Source organism: Callithrix jacchus, chromosome 1 (assembly GCF_049354715.1).
Source record: "Callithrix jacchus isolate 240 chromosome 1, calJac240_pri, whole genome shotgun sequence".
Classification (NCBI taxonomy): Eukaryota; Metazoa; Chordata; class Mammalia; order Primates; family Cebidae; genus Callithrix; species Callithrix jacchus.
In genome coordinates this window covers 77,936,127-77,962,236 of record NC_133502.1, presented here as the reverse complement: position 1 = coordinate 77,962,236, position 26,110 = coordinate 77,936,127, and the positions used below count along the sequence as shown (strand labels likewise).

At 47.8% G+C, this 26,110-nt stretch overlaps 1 protein-coding gene and 1 long non-coding RNA gene across 3 annotated transcripts in view; one reads left to right on the top strand and one right to left on the bottom strand.

Annotated features, from left to right (window-relative positions):
• The window catches only part of FBP1 (fructose-bisphosphatase 1), a 32,685-nt gene extending 9,805 nt beyond the window's left edge, over positions 1-22,880 (top strand). Inside the window, exons 2-7 of the mRNA XM_002742742.5 lie at positions 7,117-7,279; positions 10,073-10,165; positions 15,778-15,918; positions 18,740-18,877; positions 20,101-20,220; positions 22,438-22,880. Coding sequence (XP_002742788.1) covers positions 7,117-7,279; positions 10,073-10,165; positions 15,778-15,918; positions 18,740-18,877; positions 20,101-20,220; positions 22,438-22,629 — 847 coding nt within the window. The 3' untranslated portion in view covers positions 22,630-22,880. The remainder of the gene's footprint in view (positions 1-7,116; positions 7,280-10,072; positions 10,166-15,777; positions 15,919-18,739; positions 18,878-20,100; positions 20,221-22,437) is intronic.
• Positions 12,282-25,627, bottom strand: LOC128931773 (uncharacterized). 2 transcript variants are annotated; one of them, XR_008480669.2, is made up of 4 exons: positions 25,244-25,292; positions 24,762-24,854; positions 14,764-14,841; positions 12,282-13,896 (listed from the first exon to the last, which is right to left on the bottom strand). It is a non-coding gene; the product is annotated as an uncharacterized LOC128931773 (long non-coding RNA). The 2 variants fall into 2 exon arrangements; XR_013526062.1 differs by lacking the exons at positions 12,282-13,896; positions 14,764-14,841 and adding exons at positions 24,546-24,675; positions 25,581-25,627 and having other exon boundaries at positions 25,244-25,391.
• Positions 25,628-26,110: the final 483 nt, after the last annotated feature.

Genomic DNA, 26,110 nt, shown 5'->3' with positions numbered 1-26,110 from the left:
AAGCATGTCCTAGAATTTTTGGCTATGGTTTGAAAGCCAGCTGTTGATTCACACATGCCTGGAAGTAGCTGACATTTGTGCAACGCTGTGCCCTGATTCGGGGCTCTGGGGTTCTGTGCAGCTGGCCTGGTCTCCTTGCTATGTGTGGGGCATTTAAATTCTATTGCCCACAGTAGCGGCCAATGGTGCTCTGGCCTCAGCAGGTGTCCGTTCTCTCGCTTGCTGCCTGCTACTTCCCAAGGGAGGCCTCAAGCCACTTTCCTCCTTATGCTCTGGAATTTCTCCTCTTGGAAAAGGTGGAGAAAACCTCACACTGTTGCCGTTCTCCTCTGTGATAACTTTTTTTTTTTTTTTCCCGAAGAGTCTCTCTCTGTGGCCCAGGCCAGAGTGCAGTGGCATGATCTTGGCTCACTGCAACCTTTGCCTCCTGGGTTCAAGTAATTCTTGTGTCTCAGCCTCTTGAGTAGCTGGGATTACAGGCATGTGCCACCATACCTGGCTAATTTTTGTATTTTTAGTAGATGTGGAGTTTCACTATGTTGGCGGGCTGGTCTAGAACTCTTGGCCTCAAGTGATCCACCTGCCTTGGCCTCCCAAAATGTTGGGATTACAGGCATGAGCCACCATGCCTGGCCACCTCTGTGATACTTTTATTCAGAAAACATTTCCTTGGCAGATCAAGTCACTGACTCAGTCAAAACTGCCCTCCCTGCCACTGCATGATCAGCCTCCGATTGCTACTGACTCCTTTTCTGGCAGCGGGGGAAGCAGGGAGTAGGGGAAGAGGGTGGGTGAAGGGAGCTAATCTAGAGGCTTACAGCTGCTCAGCTCACCCCATGTCTTTGCTGTTTCAGCTGTTCCTGTCTCTCCTTTGACTGTAAGGCACGGTTGGGCTGGGGAAGGCTTTGTTGGACAGGGCTGTGTGATGGTTTCCCATATCCTTGCAGCTCCATTTGCTGCCTTAACCCATCCCCAGAGAGCGGCAAATTGGGAGCTGATCGAGAAGGGAGCCAGGTGGCATGTGCAAGGCTCCACTCGCATCCCATTGAGGATACTTGGTGTCATCACGTCTGGTTCATAGGTGCTTCCTGGAAACACCTTCCAAGGCAGGATGGGCTTCTGATTCCGCTGGGCTCTCCTGGAGTCCTAGAACTTCAGGCCGGGATCGCAGCCACTGCCTTCTCCAGGGCTCAGGACTGTCTCTCCAGGACCAGAGCCCCACACCTGCTATTGACTCTAGGCAGGTGACCCCGACTTGTCTAGGTGGTGATTGGAATATAGAGTCAATGCTCCTGTTACTCTGTCCTTCAGGGCCTTTGAGGAATGATGACTGATCAGCAGGCAGACATTTATTATTTCTAAGGGGGCTTCTAAAAGCTTATGGAGAAAATAAACTGCACGTGCTCTTCAGCTAATTAGCTCCTCGGTTATGTTTCTGAGGGCTTCTTTCGTCTGTCAGAATCACAGAGGCCTTGCCTGCTTGTGGCTTTTCATTGTCCCATGGAAATGTGTTACCTCAGGGACATCTGAACCTTTCTTAGGGTCCCCAAGCTGTGATGCGGGAGGCTTGCTGGAGCCTGTGTCTGGCCCTGACTGCTCACTGTGGCCGTGCAACCCTGACAGAAGTGACGCAGGGTGGTGTGAGCAGCACAGGGTGTGGCCAGCTCAGCTCAGAGGAGACCCAGGGACATGATGCACACCGGACATCGTTGCCGTCAATGTGACAGCACTGTTGGCTGGCAGCTGGCGAATTTATTCTCTTGACCCACTGTTTCCACCTTAGGATCTTTTTTCTGTGCTTTTCTGGAAGGTTTTTGTAGCACCTAGGTTAATCAGGAGAAGCCTTCCCGCAAGGTGTCTTAGCAAAGTTACAAAGTACATGACATTGAGCTGGAGGGGCCCACAGTCATCTATCTACATGTGTCTTTTATGCTTCAAAGACAACTGGAGGATAGCTGGAGAAGGGTCCTTCCTGCTAGAAGAGGGGAGGGACCCTTTGGGGGGGAGGGGTAAAGAGAAGAGGCGTTCCCAAGAAAGGGGCAGGAACCAGCTTAACACATCTGTCGCCACCCAGTGGTGTCATGGAAACCTGAGCAGGCAGAGCCCATTGCCTGTCATGGTTTGGTGGACGCAGGCAGCCCCGTCCGTGCAGGTGCTGAGGGCCCTGTGTGACTTGGTGGATGAAAATCACCCCGTCCGTGCAGGCAGTGAGCGCCCCACGTGGCTTGGCAGATGCAGGTGGCTCTGTCCGTGTAGGTGCTGAGGGCCCTGTGCCATGCATCCTTGCAGAGTGCTGTGTGGCCCCACAAGTCTCCCATTGGGAACAGGGTGTACCAGTTCTGTGGCCCTCGGCTTCTCCATGTTGGTTCCTTGGAGTGCCAAGGGTAGGAACCATCTGAGACTCTTGGAGTGGCAGTGGGGAGGCCTAGCTGTTGGTCCTGGTTTGCCAAGTCTCCCCCTGGACACCGACTGTAACCTCTTGTAGGCCAGAACGTGATCTAGAGCAACAGAAGTTGCTCCTCACTTTAATCTGGCTGATTGCTGAGTCTGCAAGCTCGGAAAATGCAGTCCAGAGCATCAGGAATAGCCTACTTTCATTTGATCTCACCAAACAAGTCCTGGTGCCCCTGTGTTTGGGACACAGTTATGGGATAACTTGTCTCTCCCTGGCTGGCGGGGCTAGCTCAGGAGTACCAAAAGCCAGAGCCAGCCTTACAAGGACTTTCTCCCCCCGGGTCTCCTCTTTCTGGATTTAGATGCTTCCTAGATCCAGGCATCACAGGAAAAAGACCTCAAGCTTTATAAAATTACTTGTATAAATGTGCACATAGTACCCACTCCTCTCCATTTGGAAATATGGGAAAAATGAACTTACTGTTTCCTTTGGCTAAATTGCTAACATATAGCTCTTCTCTGGAGTCATTACTAGCTGACTTATTTGGGCTCCTTTAGGGCTTTTTCATCTCCTCCCATTTTTTTTTTTTTTTTTTTTTTTTTGAGAGGGAGTTTTTGCTCTTGTTGCCCAGCTGGAGTGCAGTGGCACGATCTCGGCTCACTGCAACCTCTGCCTCTTGGGTTCAAAGGATTCTTCTGCCTCAGCTTCCCAAGTAGCTGGGATTACAGGCATGCACAAGCATGACTGGCTAATTTTTATATATTAAGTAGAGACGGGGTCTCACCATGTTGGTCAGGCTGGTCTCGAACTCCTGACCTCAGGTGATCCACCTGCCTCAACCTCCCAAAGTGCTGGGATTACAGGCATGAGCCACTGTGCTGGCCCATTTCCTCCCATTCTTATGAAAAACATTCAAAATAGCATTCAGCTTGAATGCCCCTTTGCAGGGAGATCTTCCTGACCGTCTAAATTAACTGTCTCTCCTCTCATCTCCCTCCCCCATCATCTTGTTTGTGTATTATGACAGTGAGCACCTGCCACTATCTGACATCCCTTTTTCATTCCAAAACATTCCATTATGCATTTCTTGTTTGTCTCACTCCAATAGAATATACGCTGTATGAGGGTGGGGTCTTATCTATTGGGTTTCGTACTGTAACCCCAGCACCTGGAACGGCTCCCTGTGCACGGCAGGTCCGCAGAGAATATTTGTGGAATAAATGAGCGCTCAGACAGCTGTCTAGGAAGCTTTTGAGTAAAAGAGACTATGGCCTGAGTGTTCTTGAGGAAAGTGCCTGAGCAGATAGGACTTGGGCCAAAGCGTAATAGAGGATTTTCCTTCTGTACCTGCCTCAATCTCTCATCTGTGTCCAGTGCCTTTGGCCCCTCTGCCCAGCCCCCACCCAGGTCCCTGAGCTGTCCCTGTCCATCTGCGCCCATTAGTGCTAAGCCTTTTGTGAGTGTCATCTCATGTGATGACATGGGGGCGGACCTCAATTCCCTCTTTGGACACATGCAAAAGGGAGCGTGGCTCAGAGAAGGCGGGTGGGCCTGGGAGCTGAGGCCTCTGCCTTGAAGCCCTCCTTCTCATCCATTGGTGCTATTTGTCCCCTGGAATCAGAAGTGACTTCAACAGTGGGGTGACATGGTGGCGCATGCCTGTAATCCCAGCACTTTGGAAGGCTGAGGCGGGCAGATCACTTGTGGTCAGGTATTCAAGACCAGGCTGACCAGCATGGTGAAACCCTGTCATACTAAAAATACAAAAATCAGCTGCTACTCAGGAGGCTGAGGCAGGAGAATCGGTTGAACCTGGGAGGTGGAGGTTGCAGTGAGCCGAGATCACCCAACTGCACACCAGCTGGGGTGACAGAGTAACATTCTTGTCTCCAAAAAAATAAATTAATAATAAAATAAATAAATAAATAAAAAAGAAAGAAAGAAAGAAAAGAAAGAAAGAAGTGACAGTGGAGCTCTCAGACTGGGAAGGAGAGAGCGCTGCTGCTACTGGGGCCCCTGAGGGAGCTGCATTTGGCTGGTGGCCCTGCCATGTCCCTCTGGCCTCCCGGGTTTTGGCTGCCTTCTTCCTCCATGAGCCCTGGCCTTACCATTGGGGTCAGAAAAAGAGTATGTAGAAATAGAATTGAAAGCCCAGAGACACAGGGTCCAGTTCCAAGTTCGTGAGACGTCTTGGTCTTTCACTCATGAAACAGGAGTGATGGGTGAAAAGAGAAGCAGAGGGAGGAGGGCTGGTGGGATGAGGCATGGTTTGCAGGCTGGAAAGGGAATGAGGCCAATGTGGTGAAAACGCGCTGACAGGCAGCCCGAGGAGACAGCTGGAGCTAGCTCCTGAGACTGTCACGTGGGTCTGGACCAGGAATGCTGGTTTGGACAGTTTGTAGGGGCGGCTCAGTTTTGCCCAGCCAGACACAGCAAGTTATGTTTTGGGAAAATGCAGGAGATGAAGCAGTCACAGCCACTGACGCAGGGACCATCAGCTCCCAGGCCAGTGCCCTCACCACCCACTTTGTCGCTTGCTGGTGTCTTCAAAGTCACATCTTTTCCCTTCCCACATTTGGGCTCTTCTTGCTTTGCCTGTGCATACATCCTTCCTGTGAGACGTCTCCCTCTTTTCTGTGTTCAGAGCAACCCCAGGCTAAGCCGCTTCTTTAAGTCGGACAAGCTAGACTGCGTTTGGACAAGTCACGTGGATTCTGGGATTTCTACAATTACTGAGTTGCAGGTAGCTTAAAAATAGTGAAAACTGAGCCGGGCGCGGTGGCTGACGCCTGTAATCCCAGCACTTTGGGAGGCTGAGGCGGGTGGATCACGAGGTCAAGAATTGAAACCATCTTTGTCAACATGGTGAAACCCCATCTCCACTAAAAATACAAAAAATTAGCTGGGCATGGTGGTGCGTGCCTGTAATCCCAGCTACTCCGGAGGCTGAGGAGGAGAATTGACTGAACCAGGGAGGCGGAGGTTGCAGTGAGCCGAGATGGCGCCATTGCACTCCAGCCTGGGTAACAAGAGAGAAACACCGTCTCAAAAAAAAAAAAAAAAAAAAAAAAGTGAAAACTGGCCCAGGTGCAGTGGCTCACGCCTGTATTCCCAGCACTTTAGGAGGCTGAGGCAGGTGCATCATGAGGTGGAGACCAGCCTGGCCAACATGGTCAAACCCTGTCTCTATTAAAAATACAAAAATTAGCCGAGCATGCTGGTGTGCTTCTGTAATCCCAGCTACTCAGGAGGCTGAGGCAGGAGAATTGCTTGAACCTGGGAGGCACGGGTTGCAGTGAGCTGAGATCTCGACATTGCACTCCAGCCTGGGTGACAAAGTGAGACTCCGTCTCAAAAAAAAAAAAAAAAAAAAAAAGGTGAAAACTCCAGGATCCCCAAAACTTCCATGCCCTAGGACTCTTGCCAGGGGCCCAGGGTGTCACCAAGAGAGCCCGGGCCTGGGAGTCAGAGGCAGCGTCTCCCCTCCACCCTGCCTTCGTGGGGAGGCCACAGGAGTCTTGGGGTCTGAGTTTTCTCCTCTATAAAATAAGGTGGTGGGCAGTAGATTGTTTGTTTCTTTTGGGGTCTTTTTAGTTATAAAGCCATAAAACTCCTGACCCAGGCTTCCTTGGTTGCTGAGTCTCTTAATTGATCCATTTAACCCCTGCATTTTGGGGGCCAACATTGGTTCTTCGTGGGGAAAACCAAAAACACCCTCAAACTTTTTATGTAGAGAGCACTAATGTACATACTGCAATAAACAGATCAAAAAAAATTCTTGGGGGCATATGGTGAGAAAAAAGCGTTCTAAAAAGCTTCCTAGGGGAACTATAATAAAGCAAAGTTAAGAAACACTGATTTAACCACAAAGGTGTGCAGGCACCATGATAGGTTTGAGGTAAAGAGGCAGATGATAGCATCTCCTCCTCTTGAGGGTCTGTCCAGAGGGACCACCACCCTTCCTGCCTTGTTTTCTCAAGCCATGTGTCCTCCTTCCTTTCTTCTAATTTTAAAAAAAATGCTTTAAGTTCAAACGTGCAGAACGTGCAGGTTTGTTACATAGGTATACACGTGCCATGGTGGTTTGCTGCACCCATCATCTACATTAGGTATTTCTCCAAATGCTCTCCCTCCCCTAGACCCCCAACCCCTGACAGGCCCGGTGTATGATGTTCCCCTCCCTGTGCCCCTGTGTTCTCATTGTTCAACTCCCACTCATGAGTGAGAACGTACAGTGCTTGGTTTTCTGTTCCTGTGTTAGTTTGCTGAGAATGATGGTCTCCAGCTTCATCCATGTTCCTGCAAAGGACAAGAACACTTTCTTCTACATCTCTTTTTTTTTTTTGAGATGGAGTTTCGCTCTTGTTACCCAGGCTGAAGTGCAACGGTGCGATCTCAGCTCACCGCAACTTCTGCCTCCCGGGTTCAGGCAATTCTCCTGCCTCAGCCTCCTGAGTAGCTAGGATTACAGCCACGCGCCACCATGCCCAGCTAATTTTTTGTATTTTTAGTAGAGATGGGTTTCACCATGTTGATCAGGATGGTCTCAATTTCTTGACCTCGTGATCCACCCACCTCGGCCTCCCAAAGTGCTGGGATTACAGGCTTGAGCCACCACGCCCGGCCCGTCTTCTACATCTTAACACTCACGTTTGGCTCATGGGCACATCTACATATTCCAGTGGTCACGGCTTATTTTTTGTGGCTTTTGTCCCCGGTAGCTATGGCATTGCTGGTTCTACCAACGTGACGGGTGATCAAGTGAAGAAGCTGGATGTCCTCTCCAACGACCTGGTCATGAACATGTTAAAGTCATCCTTTGCCACGTGTGTTCTCGTGTCAGAAGAAGATAAACATGCCATAATAGTGGAACCGGAGAAAAGGGTGGGTCTGTACTTCCCCCGTCAAGAACTTGAGTGTAACTGGTTTTCTTCCCAGCGTCATAACTGACTCCAGTTGTTTAGCTGAGCTGAGTTTCTGGGAGCCCCAGGTTCCTCCTGCTGTCTTTCCACAGTTCTGCCTCACTGCTGCCAGCTCTTGAATCATCCCTGCGCCACTGTGCAGATGACTGCCGGGGCTCACACTGCCCTCTCTCCAGTGGACTCCCTTGGACTCGTCTCCATTTCTAACTTTTTATTGCCATGTTTAAGGATCTCCAAACTCTGGTTTCTGTTGGCTACCTCTTTTACTACATCCCCATCCCCCAAATTCCTGACCTTCACACTGAACCGCCTATTGACCTAGACTGCTTGGAACTTCCACCCTGATGCATGGTCTGTCTCTGCTGCTGCTTCTTTTTATTTTATTTTTTTGAGATAATGTTTTCCTCTTGTTGCCCAGTATGGAGCACAGTGATGTGATCTCAGTTCACTGCAACGTCTGCTTCCCGGGTTCAAGTGATTCTCTTGCCTCAGCCTCCCAAGTAGCTGGGATTTCAGGTGCCCACTACCAAACCTGGCTAATTTTTATATTTTTAGTAGAGACAAGGTTTCACCATGTTGGCCAGGCTGCTCTTGAACTCCTGATGTCAAGTGATTCAACTGCCTCAGCCTCCCAAAGTGCTGGGATTATAGGTGTGAGCTACCATACTGGGCTTCTCTCTGCTTCTTGAGAGTAGGAAATGCATTTTATTCGTTTCTGTTTTCCAGCGTCTAGCGTGAAGCCTGGCACATTGGAGGGCCCAACAGCAAATGACTGTTGAAAAAGATTGTTAAATGAAAGACTCTATCCAGCTTCTATAAAACAACAACTATAATTAAAAAACAAAACTTCTGAGATTAGAAGTACAATTATATGGAGTTCTGTCTTTCCCAGTTTGAGAGGAACTGGGAAAGTCAGGGAGTAGAATTAGGAAAAAACAATGAGAAGATGAAGAGGCTGCCTGTCCTCACCCTGTTCAGAGGGCAGGAGCCACATCCGATGAACTTGTTTTTCATCATTCCTAAAACAGCCTTACACGCCAGAGTGGAAGTTCACGTTTTTCTCTGCAGCGCTGTTCAAGGTCTTTGACAGCTTTAGGCATATGGCTTAGATTTGTTGTCTGATGTCCTCTGCCACTCACGCCAGACTTCTCTGTCTACCATGGGCCTTCCTGATGGGTAGGTTCCCCTGATGGGTAGGTTCCTCCTGCATTAGTGAGGGTGGTCAGTTAAGAGCAAGTGGGCAGGGAATCATGTTAATCTGGTGCAGACCTTTAAAAACCACATTGGAAAGTGGCTAATTTGGAGAGGGAAAATTCCCAGTGGTGCGCTGGTAAACTGGGTCTCAAAGCAAACAAACATATCTCTGATATGTCCCCTTGCCTCTGTCAATGGTGTGAATACTCTCCCATCTTGATTTTAAGCTACCACTGTGACATCACTGAAGGCAGAATTGGGAAGAAATGTGCATGGTTAGTGCCTGAGAGCTGATACCAGCCAGCTCTTGCACCCCACTGAAAATCCCACTCAGAACAGGAGTCTGCAGTCATCCCACTATCACAGTCAGTCATCTCCTTGGGGAATCACGCTAGAGATTTGTTTTGCTTAGTTTTGTTTTTAGAGACAGGGCCTCACTCTGTTGCCCAGACTGGAGCCCACAGTCATGGCTCACTGTAGCCTCGAACTCCTGGAGTCAAGCAATCCTTCTGTCTCAGCCTCCTGAGTAGCTGGGACTACAGATAAGCGGCATTATGCCTAGCTAATTGAATTTTTTTTTTTTTTTTTTTTGTAGAGAAGGAGCCTCTCTATGTTCCCCAGGCTGGTATTGAGCTCCTGGGCTCAACCAATCTTCCTTTCTTAGCCTCCCAAAGGGCTAGGATTGGGCGTGAGCCACTGTGCCCAGCCAGGGTATTTTTGAAAACTCTATGCAACCTGACCTCTCAAGGGGCATCTATAAGAACTGCATGAGAAGTTTCTTGTAGATCTCAACTCCAGCAAATTCTCTGCTTCACCTGAGGAATTATTTTTCCCCTCAGGAATAAAGGAAAATGAGTGACTAACTTTTCTTTTCTTCTTTTTTTGGCTGCCAGGAAACTCAATGGAAAATTATGATTCGACTATGTCAACAGTGTAGGAAATCGTGACTTATCTGTATTCCACTACATTCCTCTGCACTCCTGAAGTGGTGTCTTCTCTGTTTAATGATCTTGTGTGTGTGTGTGTGTGTGTGTGTGGTGTTTTCTCTGTTTAATGATCTTGTGTGTGTGTGTGTGGTGTTTTCTCTGTTTAATGATCTTGTGTGTGTGTGTGTGTGTGGTGTTTTCTCTGTTTAATGATCTTGTGTGTGTGTGTGTGGTGTTTTCTCTGTTTAATGATCTTGTGTGTGTGTGTGGTGTTTTCTCTGTTTAATGATCTTGTGTGTGTGTGTGTGTGTGGTTTGTGTTTAATGATCTTGTGTGTGTGTGTGCTGTTTTCTGTTTAATGATCTTGTGTGTGTGTGTGTGTGTGTGGTTTTCTGTTTAATGATGTGTGTGTGTGTGTGTGTGTGTGTGCGGTTTTCTCTGTTTAATGATCTTGTGTGTGTGTGTGCATCTGTGCACTCTATGCCATTTCATGCCTTCCATAACACAATATAAATAAATATGATCCACAGTTTTTGAACTTTCCCCTAAATTCCCATTCTTCCTCCCTAACGTATACTCCCTTAGTGTATCTTGCTGTAACATTTGAAGGTTGTATTTCTTTTTTCTGTGCTTAGGGTAAATATGTGGTCTGCTTTGACCCCCTTGATGGATCTTCCAACATTGATTGCCTTGTGTCCATTGGAACCATTTTTGGCATCTATAGAAAGGTAAGATGTGATATTCCAAGCACTTGGTTTGGGGCCGAAAGTTAAGATCAAGAATCCAGTCCTATTTCACTGTGGCAAAGCAGGCAGAGTGGAGATCATGGAACTCTGTGAGGCTTAAGTAGATCAGTGTCTCAAGTTCTGAGCTTTCCAGCTCTAATCGCATGATGAAGACCCATTAGTTGTTGAAAGAGAATATAGGATAAAATATGTGTGGGAAGAGAAGGGTATTTCACTCTTCTAACTATATCTTACCTTTTATGATGGAAAATGAGATTTTGAAAAAGGAGGCAGTATGGGGTCAGTAGAGTGATAATACGATGCGAACTGAAAGTTGAGAGTCTATGACAACAAGAGAGATTATGTACGTCAAAACTGTCCTTTAAGTCCCCCAATAAATGGTCTATCAGCTATGAGCCCTGGGCCAAGTCCAGCCTGTGGCCTCATGTGTACAGCCTGTGAACAAAGAATAACCATTTTGCATTTTTAAGCAGTTGAAAGAAAACCTAAAAAACAATGTTTCATAATCAATTTTAAATTTTACTCTTCATGAATGAAGCTTTAATTGGCACATGGTCACACTCATTTGTTCACAAACTGCCTTTGGCTGATTTTCCGCCACTCTGCCAAAGTTGTGTAGTTATGATAGAGACTGGCCCATAATACTTAAGACGTTTACTATCTGTCCATCTGTAGAAAAAGTTTCTGAGTCTTGCTCTAAGTCGTAGAAACCACACTCCACATAATGAGAACCAAGCCCTGCCCAGAGAGAGGGAGAGGGAGGGAGGGGGGAAGTGGGGAGAGAGGGAGGGGGGAAGGGGGGAGAGAGGGAGGGGGGAAGGGGGGAGAGAGGGAGGGGGAGGGGGAGAGAGAGACAGAGAGAGAGAGAGAGAGCTCAATTATACAAATAAGTAAAAAATATAATGAAAACCCATTTGCCCATCAGGAAACACGATAAAATCCAAGGCAAGTCCTCTTAGCTTCAGCTCTTGTTTTTTTTTTTTTTTTTTGAGACGGAGTTTCGCTCTTGTTACCAGGCTGGAGTGCAATGGCGCGATCTCGGCTCACTGCAACCTCTGCCTCCTGGGTTCAGGCAATTCTCCTGCCACAGCCTCCCGAGTAGCTGGGATTACAGGCATGCGCCACCATGCCCCGCTAATTTTTTGTATTTTTAGTAGAGACGGGGTTTCACCATGTTGACCAGGATGGTCTCGATCTATTGACCTCGTGATCCACCCGCTTCGGAATATATATTTTAACAGCTTTTGAGGGTATAGGTAGTTTTTGGTGACATGAATGAATTGTATAGTGGTGAAGTCTGACATTTCAGTTTACAGCTCAGGGAATAGTATATATTGTATCCAATATGTAGTTTTTTTAGCCCTCCCCCCTCCCCTCACCCCCTTCTAAGTCTCCAAAGTCTAGTATACCCTTCTCTATTCAGCTCTTATTTCAGAAATAAAACCTCACGGGCTGGAAACAATGAAGCAGTTTGTTCAGCTGAACTCTGTTCTAGGACACAAAGGCATTAACTTAAGAACTGAGACCCAAATTTGCACTTTATCTCTAAACGTGACTTATTGTCTAGTATTATACATAATTTCCTTTCAAATATGTGGAAAGTAGACCCCCCCATGGCACAGTTATCTTTGGTCATTAGAACGTATTTTGCTTTTATCTTGGGTAACGGGCAGATCCACATCAAAACCAGTTTGAGGAATAGAAGATTCCAATTCTCATACCAGAAAGGCAAAAAGGCAACATTTCATCCGTTTTCCAAGTCATGCCAAGGAACATACCCCTTCTGTTGTAGAGCAGGAATGCAATTTGCCTTGCAAAGTATCAAATCCATAACACTGAAAGAGAAGTTTGTAGCAAAATGCTTCCCTGCAGAGGAAGACCTCAGGCTAATGAGTTAACCACAACTAAAGCCATGTTGATGTTTGCTAACCCCATTCTCCATCTCAGTCCCCCCAAATAATACTTTTTTAAGGAAAAAAAAAACCCTGGGAAATTGAGAGATATTGGCTATCAACTAAAAAAACCAAACCAGCTTGCAACAGCAGCTTGAATTACGAATGTTAGAATTATCAACAATAAGTCATGGCTCTCTTCTCAATAAGCTGGAAGTGACTTTATTAAAAGACAATGAGTGATGATGAGTCTGACACAGAGCTCTAAGTTATTTCTGGTTTTGGAAGCCTTACCGATTGTTTGAAACAATTAAAACCAGTTGAGGGGTCATGAGGCCATAGACATCAACATCTGTAATGCTTCCAAGCAGATTTTTCATGCTTTCTGCAGAGGTGATGGTTGGCTAGAATCATACCATGGTGCCCACACCCAGTGGGGCAGCAACGGTAACTGCAACCCTGCAATGGTGACCAGGCCTTGCCATGTGATGGTTGTGTTCCCACGGCTTTCTCCACAGCATCCTTCCAGAGCCTGCTGACTACTATTACCCTTCCTCCTCCTCCTCCTCTTCCTCCTCCTCCTTTTTCTTCCTCCTCTTTTTTCTCTTTCTTTGGAGACACAGCCTCACTATGTTGCCCAGGCTGGAGTGCAGTGGTACCATCATGACTCACTACAGCCTAACACCCCCGGGCTTAAGCCATCCTCCCACTTAAGCCTCCTGAGTAGCTGGGACTACAGGTGTGTATCACCACACCTGGCTAATTTTTGTATTTTCTGTAGAGACGGGGAGGGGGTACTCACTATGTTACCCAGGCTGGTCTTGAATTCCTGGGCTCAAGCGATCCTCCGGCCTCGGCTTCCCAAAGTGCTGGGATTACAGGTGTGAGCCACAGTGACTGGCTCCACCAGTGTCAGGGTGGAAACATCCTGACAGGGCAAATTCTCCTGTGATGCTGGGTAACCATCATGGTTTGTCCAAATATTGAGTTGAAATGTTTGTTTTGCTCATTTGGCTTTTTAGAGCATAAGAAAATAAGATTCTTTGACATGTTTGGAAACAGCTTTCCTGCCCCCACAATAATCCCACCACTCCTACTATTTTTTTTCCTTTAAGCTGAACATCTTTGGCAGGAGATGGGTTTGAGACCTTTCTCTAGCCTGATCATCCTCTGCTGGACATACTCTAAATTGCAATGCCCAGACAAATACCCAGCCCCCACCACAAAAGCAGAGTTTCAGAAAAGGGACTGGGCTAGAAAAGAAGTCCTCCAAATTCGTGGCTTGGTGGGATTATTTTCTCTTTGTTTTGAGAATGTGTGTGATAGGCAAGTGTTACTAGTATTTGTTGTTGTTGTTGAGTGGAGGCTCGCTCTGTAGCCCAGGCTGGGGTGTAGTGGCGTGATCTCAGCTCACTGCAACCTTCACCTCCTGAGTCCCGGTTCAAGCAGTTCTCCTACCTCAGCCTCCCAGGTAGCTGGGATTACAGTCACGAGCCACCATGCCCAGCTAATTTTTGTATTTTTTTAGTAGAGACAGGGTTTCACCACGTTGGGCAGTCTGGTCTTGAATTCTTGACCTCGTGATCCGCCTGCCTCGGCCTCCCAAAGTGCTGGAATTACAGGTGTGAGCCACTGCGCCCGGCCAACTACTATTTTTTTATTCCATGTGAGGAAGTGTAAGTGTAGAGCGTTTGGCGACCGTATGTCAGGGAAAGGCTGTTTATTTTTGTGCCTTTGTCACAGGCAGACATGGATGGTTCTGGGTGAGGCGAATCTCTGGGTGAGGGGGCCTTTCTTGGCAGAGAACTGGTTACTTGAAGCCTGCAGTGGAAGGAGAGGAGAGATAGAGTCCTGAGTCCTCCCACTGTGTCCATGGCTTCAAAGGAAGCTGGTGATTGTTAAAATGAGCCTCTGACAGGCAGCGCATGTTGACAAAGGCTGTTAATTTCCCTTTTCAAGGTTATGCATTGTCAAAATTTGGAATTAGGGAAAGTTAAAAGTTTTGATCCTGTATTTAGTCTGTGTTTAGCTTCCCTGCACTATCTATCTGGTGAATACAAACCGAACTGAATCAAATAACCCAGTGCAAGCAGTTAACTAACCAGCTCCTCAGGTGAAAACCAGGAGGGGCAAGGACAGGGTAGAAGAAGGGGAGAACTGGGTTTGTGGTTTTCTCATTTACATGAGTAGTTCTGACACTTGAGTGTGAGAGTCACCCCGGTGCTCAGTGCAATGCAGATTCTCAGGTATCACCATGGAAAGTCTGACAGTGTGTCCAGGCTATGGTCCCAGAATAGGCATTTCTTTTCTTTTTCTTAAAAAGGCAGGTTCTCATTCTGCCACCCAGGCATGTGCAGTGGCATGATCACGGCTCACTGCAGCGTCACCCTTCCAGGCTCAAGCGATTTTCCTGCCTCTGCCTCCTTGGTAGCCACAGGCACAGGCCACCATGCCTGGCGAATTAAAAAAAATTTTTTTTTGTAAAGATGGGGTGTCCCTGTGTTGCACAGGCTGGTCTCAAATTCCTGGCCTCAAGTAATCCTCCTACCTCAGCCTCCCAAAGTGCTGGGATTATGGAGGTGAGCCATGGCACCTGCCTGTGAATGTGCATTTTTAATAAGTATCCCAGGTGATTCTAATGCAGGTGGTCTTTGGGCCGCCCTTTTGAAAGTTATGGGAAGAAATTACCTGGAATGTTTTGCTGGGATGACTTCTCTCTTCAGCTGCACAATACAGATGCTTCTGCTTACGTTCAGCCGCTGGAGTCTGGGAAAAAATAAGTGAAGTTCGGGAAACTGCACATTTTTACTTCTGTTTAATTCAAGCAGAGGGTGTCCAAGCTGAAAGGTTTGGGGCCATTTTGATAACCAAACAGGTGCATCCAGTGTCAATAAAGAAAATCATTCACAGTAAGAGATCAGTGGTTAGGAGCCGTCTCTTTAAGGGCTACCCTCCCTAGCGTTAGAAAAACTCTGGGCCGCATGACCCAGTGGGCTGTGTTTTTAATGAAAAAGAAATGGATTACAGTGCACGTCATGTTCTAAGCGTAGGTATTATTTTGGTAATGTTTTGGGGGGTGTGTGTGTGCATATGTGCGAACGTGTGTGAGCACTGGTTTGTGATGTAAACTGTGCTTCTTCCTGTGGACAGCATCTGCTCTACCCCGTAGTGACTCTGGGGAGATATTCTGAGTTCCTGCATTTCTGAGAATTTCCCTGACACGTGAGTGACAAAGACCTCACGCTCAGCAGGGTATGGGCCGAAGCAGCAAGAGCTGGCAAAACTAATTTCCTCCCCAGCCTGCCTGCCCTGCAGCCCAGTGTTAATTTGTTTAAATAAAGATGGAATAGGCAGGTGAAAGAGATGGATGCCCATAATAAGATTAAATTAGTGGGAGCTGGCAAGAAGGCATGCTCTTTTTTGGAAGTGACAGTGGAGAGATGAGGGAATATCACATTAGAAAAATTGGAGGAGGACCCTGATTGGAAAGAGGGATGGAGATGCAGGAAATTTGGGTTCTGGTGGGAAGGCTGCCATGGTAATCTCATCAGGATATTGCCAACATGTGTGGGAAGGCCCCTCTGGGAAGATGCCCTATTTCATTAGAAGAGCACCTTGATGGTTCCTCCTGTTAACGGTTGAACTGTAAAAAAGAATCACAAAACAAAACAAAAACATTCTTTGATTTCTTTCTTGCTTTAGAAATCAACTGATGAGCCTTCTGAGAAGGATGCTCTGCAGCCAGGCCGGAACCTGGTGGCGGCTGGCTACGCGCTGTATGGCAGTGCCACCATGCTGGTCCTTGCCATGGACTGTGGGGTCAACTGCTTCATGCTGGACCCGGTGAGACACCTTACAGGAGGCTGGGGGCAAATGAATGCTATGTGTGGGGGGCTGGCAGGGGTATGTGGAGGTGGGAGGGACAGAGATGATGTTGTGGGATGGCAAGGGGGCAGGAGATGGAGAAACAGGTGCCTCCGGAGCAGACTTGCAGAGGTGAGAAATGGCATCTCAGCACTAGAGGGGGTCTTTGTTCCAATGTGAATTCCTCAGAGCAGCTGTTACTCAAATGACCCAGGCAGGCCATATTGATGATGAAATGTGCTGGGGAAGGGGGCAGGGCACAAGGGTGGGACTGGGGTGAACTGAAGAGTTTCAGCAATTACAAATGGGAAGAGAGGCCCTGCCTTGCCAAGGCTTCTGATGGTTCAAGAAACATTGGATTGTAAAAAATGTAATGTTTCTAGACGTGTACAACACTATGCTAGCCAACTAAAATGCATTTATAGACCAGATGGGGCTGTAGATATTCTGTTTGCCATCCACTGTATCCATTTCTAGCTTTTCTACTTTATTCACCAAAAAGCTGTTTTCCTGAGATGAATGGGTGTCCCCACTGAAACAGAAGATGGCATTGTTTCTTCAAAAATAGCTCCCACATTTACTTGTGTACATTTACACAAACCTTCAGTTAACCCTTGCAGGATTTTTATTTTTTTTGAGACAGAGTCTTGCTCTGTCACCCAGGTAGAGTGCAATGGCACCATCTCAGCTCACTGCAACCTTTGCCTCCTGGGTTCAAGTGATTCTTTTGCCTCAGCCTCCTGAGTAGCTGGGACTACAGGCATGTGCCACGATGCCTGACTAATTTTTGTATTTTAGTAGAGATGGGGTTTTGCCGTGTTGGCCAGGATGGTCTCGAACTCCTGACCTCAGGTGATCTGCCCGCCTTGGCCTCCCAAAGTGCTGGGATTACAGGCGTGAGCCACTAGGCCCGGCCAACTTTTTAACTTTCGGGGATGTCCTCCTGTGACATTATTGAACTGTGTATAAAGTGCTTGTTGCTGGCAAAGTGAACCCCAGGAGCACACAGGGAGTGGGAATCCTCTGTGGAGGCCAGGTCTGTGTGTGGCAGGAAGGCTAACTCAACACAGGCTGCCTTTGCCCCAGGCTGTCAGGGAAGTGGACTTTTACCTCCTTGGAAGCATGGGTGCTTAACAAATAAACAAGGGTAGGGTAATAGCACTAAAGTCTCCAAATGCGGTGACCTGGGTAGGGGTGGGGTAGGGGAGTTAGTGGCAGAACCAGAGCAAAGTTCCACCTGAGCCCAGGATGTGATTTCAGGCACCACTGATATTTGCTGATGGTGCCTCACCAGACCCTGACTGCTTCCCATTCTTCTAGTGCCTTCTCTGTTACCTTTGAGTTGGTGGAAGCAGAGAAAACATTAAATCTCTTCTTGTTTCCAGATTGCAGATGAGCGTCTCCGTAGGGACGTTTCTGTGTGTTTGAGAGTCTTTACCCTCCTCAGTCCTAAATGTTTGGAAGTACAACGCCATGCAGGCCTGCTGGGATTTGGTTCCAGCCCTTCTTGCTGTGCCTGATGGGGTGCGGGGGTGGGGGGGAGCCTCCCCCCAGGGAGGTGCTAAGTGCTTCCTCTTGCTTTGGGCTTGCTGCAACTCCAGGCTGATGGTTTCCATTAAAACCACGGTGACAGCTGTGCCTGGGTTTCTGGCTTTAACTTTGTGGGAGTGTTTGTGTTTCATCTCCACACACAAACTTACCCGCTTTGCGCCGTGGACAGTCTGGCTGGACCCTGAAACTGCACACAGCATCTGTTGTGAGATGGCTTTCTTCTCTATACATTTTTTGTTAAAGACATTTATTTATTTTTGTGCCAATGATAAAAGAATATTCCTGTATATTTGTGGTCAAGCATTTTGAAGATATTGAAAAAGACATAAAAGTAAAAAAGAGGAATCACTTCCAATGACACCTTTCAATGGCCACTGTGAATTCTTCCCTCCCCTCCTCCCTATCAGTCTGATTTCCGCATACCCTGTATGTAGGAACCAGTTTTTGCTGTGGGAATAAATGGCTAGGCAGAGAGGTGCTGATAAGCCTTTTTTCTTTTCAACTCTTGTGTCAATGGTCAAGCCCGTCCTAAAGGGGCAGAGCCCGAACCTGTAACAATCCCCAGTCTGGAGCAGTGCGACCTCTGCAATGCTTTCCCCCCAGATCCAAATGTCCTTTGAAGAACCCCAGGCTTAAAGGCCTAAGCTTAACACTGGGCTGTGTGGGAGGAGGCAGTCTGAGAAAAACTCTGGATGCCAGCCAGCAAAGGCAAAGAAGTTACCTATGTGGGACTCAAAACTCACTGTTCTACTTTGTTACATAGTTCTCCCTCTTGGGAGAACTTTCATCAAGATAGAAACGTGAAGCCAAAAACATCACTGAGCACTTGGGTGTCGCTCGCGACTGATCCTGCAGTGGCCTGTGTCTCCTGAGAGCCCACCTCCCTCCTGAACCAACTCTTTCTGTTGGGTGAAGGCATACACATCTTTTATTGCTCTGGACACAGTTCTTACTCTCTTGCAGGCTTAGCGGTTGTTTTACAAGCCTGCTCTCCTTATCTTTGTGTGGTTTCTTTCTTGTTTTACTGAAATCATTTGCAAACAAAGTTGAAAGTCTCCCTTACTACCCTGAGGGGTTCTCCAGTATCCTCTTGCCTCCCTTCACCCCATTCACAGTTCCAGGAGAATCTGGCAGGTGTCGAGGGCCATGACCCCAGCCCAGTGCAGCCCAGCCCAGCACCTCCCTCACCCAGGCCTGGGGGAGAGGGTGCGCTCCTCATCTCTCTGCCTTTCCTTCCTTGTCTCAAAAGGCCATTGGGGAGTTCATTTTGGTGGACAAGGATGTGAAGATCAAAAAGAAAGGTAAAATCTACAGCCTTAACGAGGGCTACGCCAAGGACTTCGACCCTGCTGTCACTGAGTATGTCCAGAGGAAGAAGTTCCCCCCAGTAAGTGAGGGCCTAGGGAGGGTGGTGCTGGGTCTGGGCATCTGGCACCAGGGGCCATTCTGGAGGCAGGGGCATCCCCCCGAGATGAAAGCCATCCTTGGGATCGAGGGCCTTGGACCTCATGTGTGGATCCTGAGAAGTGTGGAAATCTGTTGGTTGATGATTTACCCTGGAGAGGAAAGGAAGCAGGGATGGAGTAGACTGGGCTTCCGTCTACACTGAGCCCATGATGCAGTCCTCACCTTAGTACTGGGGACTGGAATTCTTGCCTTGAGACATCAAAATCAGAGTCTCCATTTCAGCCTTTGCTACTTTCTCTTGGCAGAAGGAAATTAGTATAATAAAGTTAATCAAATGAATGAATCATGGCAACAAAACATCTTCCCTTCTGGGGTCCATGGTCCCAGATGGCACGGAATGTGGCTCCCCCACCCAAATGCTTGCCGAGTGGTGTCTACCCCTCACCGGGCCTGCCTGAGGTGCATCTGTCAATCATCTCATCACCGAGAATGCCCATTGTGGCATCTCCCTAAAAAGGCTACAAGCTGGTGAACATGAAGAGAAGAAATGACTGAGTGTGGAATATCGGATTTTGTCCTTTCTTTGTTTAAAAGCCATTGATGGCTGCTGTTTGCTGGACATGAAGCTCCAATGTTGTTTGCAGGATGTTCAGGGAGCCTCAGATCTGCCCCAGGCTCTCTCTCCAGCTTATTCATCTCTCCTTTCACCTTACCCTGGATTCCCCTCCCACCGCCAACCTCTGCACTCACATACCAGAGTCCTGCAGGCTGCTTCTCCAGGTCCATTTTCCTCACTGCTAAGCAGATACTTTTACAGTTTCCTGTCCTGTAAAATACACACCAACTCCCACCCCTGCCCAGTTTCTTAGCTTGGTAACAAACCTTCTCAGCCTTTAAGCTGTTACTAAATGGTATAAATTTAGTAGTGCCTGCTTCAGCTCCATAGCCAGAATCATCCATACCCTTGTTGGGGGCCTCTGGGGGTAATCTGACCTATTGTGAGATTATGAGGGCTGTCTCCATTTTTCCATTTTCTATTTATTGAGAACAGGATTCTCATCACATTTTTTTAGCACAGCCCCAAATACAGCCGTCGTAGGCGCTCTGTGAATGGATGTGGAATCAAAGAAACTTCAGAGACATAAAGAAAATTCTCCTTTTTATTTTCTGCAACCCTAATTATTGCTGGTCTTAACCTTGCAGGATAATTCAGCCCCCTATGGTGCCCGGTATGTGGGCTCCATGGTAGCTGATGTTCACCGCACTCTGGTCTACGGAGGGATATTTCTGTACCCTGCTAACAAGAAGAGCCCCAACGGAAAGGTAAGTGTGTCCCCTGGACAGGAAGTGAGGAGCAGATTTCACTTGCAACCCATGCGATTTGGTTTAGGAAGAAGAAAGGTTTTGCTCGCGGTTATGCTCCATGGTAGGTCGCTAAGGGTGTCTGTAATATATTCTTGTATGGATTAAAGATAAAGCCAGATAATATCAACTAAAGATAAAAATAGTCTTGAGAGCCCTTCCAGTGCTGTGGCAAAAGGGAATCAATGGTCAGGATGGACTAAAAGTCCTTAGGGCTTCCAGTGGGTACATGGCTTGGCTTAGGCAAAATGAATTCCATTCATAAAGTGAAAGGAAACAACCCAGCCTCACTTCCAAGGCAGCAAATCAAATTTGTATTCCCAATAGAAGTCTTTGATTGTTTTCAAAAGGTGTAAAACAGAGGTAACTAGTGAGTAAACATCTCCAACTTGGAGAATGTTACCTTTTAGGGGAGGAAAGACTCTCTGGGGAAACCTAGGGCTTTCAGGTGAGCCATCACCACTGACCCACTAGTCCAAGCCCACGGTGTTCTTGGCAGGCTGTAGGGTGGCTGTGCTCCCCCATGCTGGCTTCAGAGCTGCCCTGGCTTTCCTTCTGCCAGGGTGACAGTGCGCTTCCTTCCCAAGTATTGCATCCTCCTTATGTTTTCCCAGTGGACAGATGGCTTTTTTTTTTTTTTTGACAGAGTCTTACGCTGTTACCCAGGCTGGAGTGCAGTGGCACGATCTCAGTTCACTGCAACCCCCACCTCCCAGGTTCAAGTGATTCTTCTGCCTCAGCCTCCCAAGTAGCTGGGATTACAGGCATGAGCCACCATTCCCGGCTAATTTTTGTATTTTTAGTAGAGACAGGGTTTCACCATGTTAGCCAGTATGGTTTTGAACTCCTGTCCTTGTGATCTGCCCACCTCGTCCTCCCAAAGTGCTGGTATTACAGGTGTGAGCCACCATGCCCAGCTGCCTTTTTCTTTTTCTTTTTTTAATGCAAGAGAGCAGGAACAACAATCCCCTTAAACTCATTGGAAACCTGTGCACTTGGATGTATTTGGGTCTGTCTGCAGCATGTGGCATCTGGAGTGAAGGTGTTTCTATTTACTGAAAACATTACCCAGCTGTAGCTGCCTCGGGCGTCTCAACCTGTGTGGTTAGCCTGCTTTCCAGAACTTTTCTCTAAAGCCCCCCAGATTGTTCCTGAACACAAATATTGAGGCTCCTGTTTTTTTCTTTCAGTTTTGCAAAAGTAGCCATGACACCTATGTGGAAATAGAGTCGGGAAACACCTGCAGAAAGCTGTGGCTCAGTAGGCAGACTGCATGGAAAGGCATGCGATACAGAAGTTAATATGCAAAAGTCTATGCCAAGATATAGAATACACTGAATTTCAACCCACGAGCCTTCAGAGAATCGTAAAAGGAATGCATGCCGAGTTGCAAACAGTATCACACTGTTTGGAGGAGCCAGTCTGCTTTCCAGATGTCTGTAGCCAGACACCACCGTGGATTTATTTAATGCATTTAGAATAGGCGAAGCTCCATCCAACACACAGAGTCACTCATTAAGTCCAGTTTCCATGCTATAAAGAGAAGGCGGCCGGGAGCAGTGGCTCAAGCCTGTAATCCCAGCACTTTGGGAGGCTGAGGCGGGTGGATCACGAGGTCAAGAGATCGAGACCATCCTGGTCAACATGGTGAAACCCCATCTCTACTAAAAATGCAAAAAAAAAAATTAGCCGGGCATGGTGGCGCGTGCCTGTAATCCCAGCTACTCAGGAGGCTGAGGCAGGAGAATGGCCTGAACCCAGGAGGCGGAGGTTTCGGTGAGCCGAGGTCACGCCATTGCACTCTAGCCTGGGTAACAAGAGCGAAACTCCGTCTCAAAAAAAAAAAAAAAAAAAAAAAAAAGAGAAGGCAATGCTCGCTTCTGCCAAAATGTCGTTCTGTCCAGTATGCAGGTGGTCTGTCTCACATTTGCATCAGGTAATCTATCGCTTGTCCTGGCTTGACAAATGGTTGAATTTAACTAAATGGTTAACTGTTTGGTCTCAGATGTGACCTGAGGTAGCAGGGAGCTTTTACAGCTTCACAGGAAGGAAAAAGAGAGCATCTGTTCCCTTGGAAGCTGCCACCAGCTCTTCACGTTTTGCTGCAGAAAAATCTCTTATTTATGCAATACCTTCTGGTATAAGGTATACCTTCTGCTCTCTCGTCTTGTTTTCCAGCTGAGACTGCTGTATGAATGCAACCCCATGGCCTACGTCATGGAGAAGGCTGGGGGAATGGCCACCACCGGGAAGAAAGCCGTGTTAGACATCATTCCCACAGACATCCACCAGAGGGCGCCGATAGTCTTGGGGTCTCCCGACGACGTGCTCGAGTTCCTGGAGGTGTGTGAGAAGCACTCTGCCCAGTGAACACCTGCCCTGCTCGCGTCCCAGAGAATGGCCTCTACCTGGACCGTTTGTCTCACACAGCAGCGCCCCGACCTGCTGTGCACCTTACATTCCTAGATAGCAGAAATAAAAAGCATGGCTATTTTCACCATTAGATGCTGTAGAATGCTTGGCACTCCCTCACCAAAATACTGTCTCCATAACGCCACTGGTGGCAAGATATATTTTGAGTGGATGGAGGAGAAATAAACTTATTCTTCCTTTTAAAGAAAGTCTTCATTACTTTGTGTCAAATGATGATGACAATGACTGCTGATGTGTATACAATTAGATCACTCATTTAGCCTTCACAACAACCCAGTGAATCAGAAACTCTGAACAATCCATTTTATAGATGATGAAATGGATGAGGAAAGGTGAGGAAATTGGCTCAAGGCCGGCCAGTGAGTGGCAGAGTGGGGACTTGAATGCAGGCAGTCTAGCCACTGTGAGCCAGCATACGGCTTCCCCTGCATGTTGTCCCATTCAGGCCTGGCCCATTGTTCCTCAGCCTTGTTCTGGATTGCAGCTGAGGAACAATGTATCCTGAACATGGTGGCTCATGCCCTCCTAGAAATGGGGGAGCTAATGGCTTACTGGTGGTACCTGTGTGTGACCCCCTGGCTCCCAAGCACGGATATAACCACCGGAGTAGCAAATGAAGGTTTACTTGTTACCAAGTGACGATTTTTCTATAAAAGCACAGCACTTTACTCAGCTCACAAAGCCTAATACTCCCTACTGTCTGGTTACCATAGATAAAGGATTCACTACAAGGACAGGGTTTAAGGAAATGCAGTTTGTTGCAAGCAAGCAGGCTTCCCTCCACTGACCCTTGTCTTACTGGACCAGAGTATAAGATTGTGGCAAGCTCTCTCAGGTGCTAGGTAACACCTAAGTGGCCCTCCTTGAGTGCTAGATTTAAAATAGATTTATCCATATAATTCCACTTGGGAATTAAAAACAGGTGTCTGTGTCAATCCTGCTTCTTCCGCTCCAAACACTCCCCATTCACTCCACATTCTCCCAGCAGGAAACTGATTTTCAGCACCGGATTGCCTTCTGTCCACTGACCACACCCAATGCCAGTATTTCCCCACTCCAGCTGGGGCTGCCCTCTGGAAGGTCCCCTGATGCACAAAGCACCTTTTGAGTTTTAAACTTCTTGTAATTCAGTGGGCATCTGGTTCTCAAAGCATGAAGGGAGAGACCTGTAGTCTGGGAGCCTTTTCCTGCCTTTTTTTTTTTTTTTTTGAGATGGAGTCTCTCTCTGTCCTCCAGCTTGGAATGCATAGAAATGGTTTCTCCCTCCACTGACCATGGCAGGCTAGCAATAGCAGTGGCCTGATCTTGGTTCACTGCAACCTCTACCTCCTAGGTGCAAGCAATTCTCCTGCCCCCGCCTCCTGAGTAGCTGAGATTACAGGCATGCACCACCACGCCTGGCTCATTTTTGTATTTTTAGTAGAGATGGGGTTTCACCATGTTGAACAGGCTGGTCTTGAACTCCCGACCTCAAGTGATCCGCCCGCCTCAGCCTACCAAAGTGCTGGGATTACAGGCATGAGCCAACCCACCTGACCCTTTTCTGCTATTGAGATGGCACCCCACACCCCAGTGCTGTTTCCCTACAGCATTAGAGGTTCCGTAGCCTCACTTCCCAGTTAGGATCATACTCTACCTGAAAGTCACATTCTAAGTCTTCTAAGCAAGTCTACAGAGGAGCTGCTCCACTATGGCATGCTTGCTGCTCAGTGCTTTGTCAAAGGTTAGGAAAGCGTTCGTCCAGCTTGACTGGAGGCATCTGACTCCCTGGTCTCGCCACCATGGCAGGCTAGCAATAGCACGTGCCACCGGGCATTTGATGGAACTCCCTGTGACCAGGAGGGAGGTCAAAGCTCACCTGAGCATCACTGGTTTCCACTGTGGCCTAGTCCCCATGTCCAGAAGTGGGAGGGGTTTCAAGATGCCTGTGGTGAGCTGAATGGTGTCCCCCCAAAAGACACGTTCATGTGCAAACCCTGGAACCTGTGAATGTGACCCCATTTAGAACGAGGGTCTTTGCAGATCTAACAAAAGTAAGAATTAAGATGAGATCAGTCTTGATTACTTACATTAGGGTGGGCCGTCCTCTGTTGCCATGCATCTTTGTGCAGATTCATCATGTGGAAGGAGCCTGGAGGAGCTGCCGCTCTGCCTGTGTGAGCCTGGGATGGGAGGGAGAAACAAACCTTTGCTGTCTTAAGCCATGGGAATTTCAGGTTTATTCGCTGCTGCACCATAATGTAGGCTATGCTGACTAGGCTTGGCCGAGCTTGGTAACATTTCCAACCTTTCTGAGTCTCCCTTTCTTCATTTGCAAAATGTTAATTGTAGTATCTATTGTAGTTAAGGTCATTTTCATTGTAGGTAGCAGACACTTATTTATTCTGGCTAAGGCAGAAAGGGAATTTGTTGGAAAGCTTCAGGGGACTCTCCTGAACCCCAGCGCCCACTGCTTTCCTAATCCCAAGGACACATCCTTCATCCCAGCATGGTCATCCAGTCCACTCTGTCTCCATGTCTCACAGCAAGTTCCCTGGCAGAGAAAACTGACCGTCTTAGCTTGTGTCCAGTTAGCTGCAGCCGTAGACCAGGGTCATATAAGACAAATGTGACCTCGGGTTTTCTTCTTATGGGCAGGGCACACTTCTCTCTAAGATGGGGATCATGGGTTGAGCAGATGTCCCAATGGGTCTGCAATGCTGGAAGCAGAAATGGTAAGGTTTCATGCAAGAGCATTTGCTGGGATCACTTGAGGAAGTGCATGCAAAGCATCCTAGCAGAGTTTTGCTAATAGAGAATGTGCCCTCAGCTAGTCCTCTAGAGTCAAAACCAAGATCCTAGTCTTCAGGTGGAGGCCCCGCCTGTGAACTGCCCTAAGACTGCCTTACTGTTCAGAGACTCTGTCCTCACTCCTTCCGTGCAGGCCTGCGAGAACATTTCGCCAAGAAGAGCAAGCCCATAAATAGCTTTGGATGTATCAGTGACACTGAAAAAGCTGGGAGCTGGACCCTGCCCCCGCTTCCTCGGGGCCTTCCAGATGCCCCGTGTGTCTGGGCTGTTGTGTGCCCTGAAAGAACTTTGGCATTTGCTGAAAGGTCACCAGCTGCAATTTCAGACCACATAGGTAACTTGAACTTCTAACATTTAAACGTAGCTGAAAGAGGCATGACAGCTGCACAGGCGCCAGCCTGGGCAGGAGGGAGGCAGAAATAGCAGGCCCTCCCTTTGATCCCTTTGGGAGTGAGCTGACTTATAAATGACACTGTCCAATTTCCCTCCCTCCTGATCCCCAAATTATCCAGGCTTCTGCTCACCCTTGACATTCACAGTGCCGGGCAACCAGGGCCTCTCAAGAGATCCATGCAAAGCACTGGCTTACTTGTTTCACTTCCAATTTGTCATGAACAGATATGTTAAT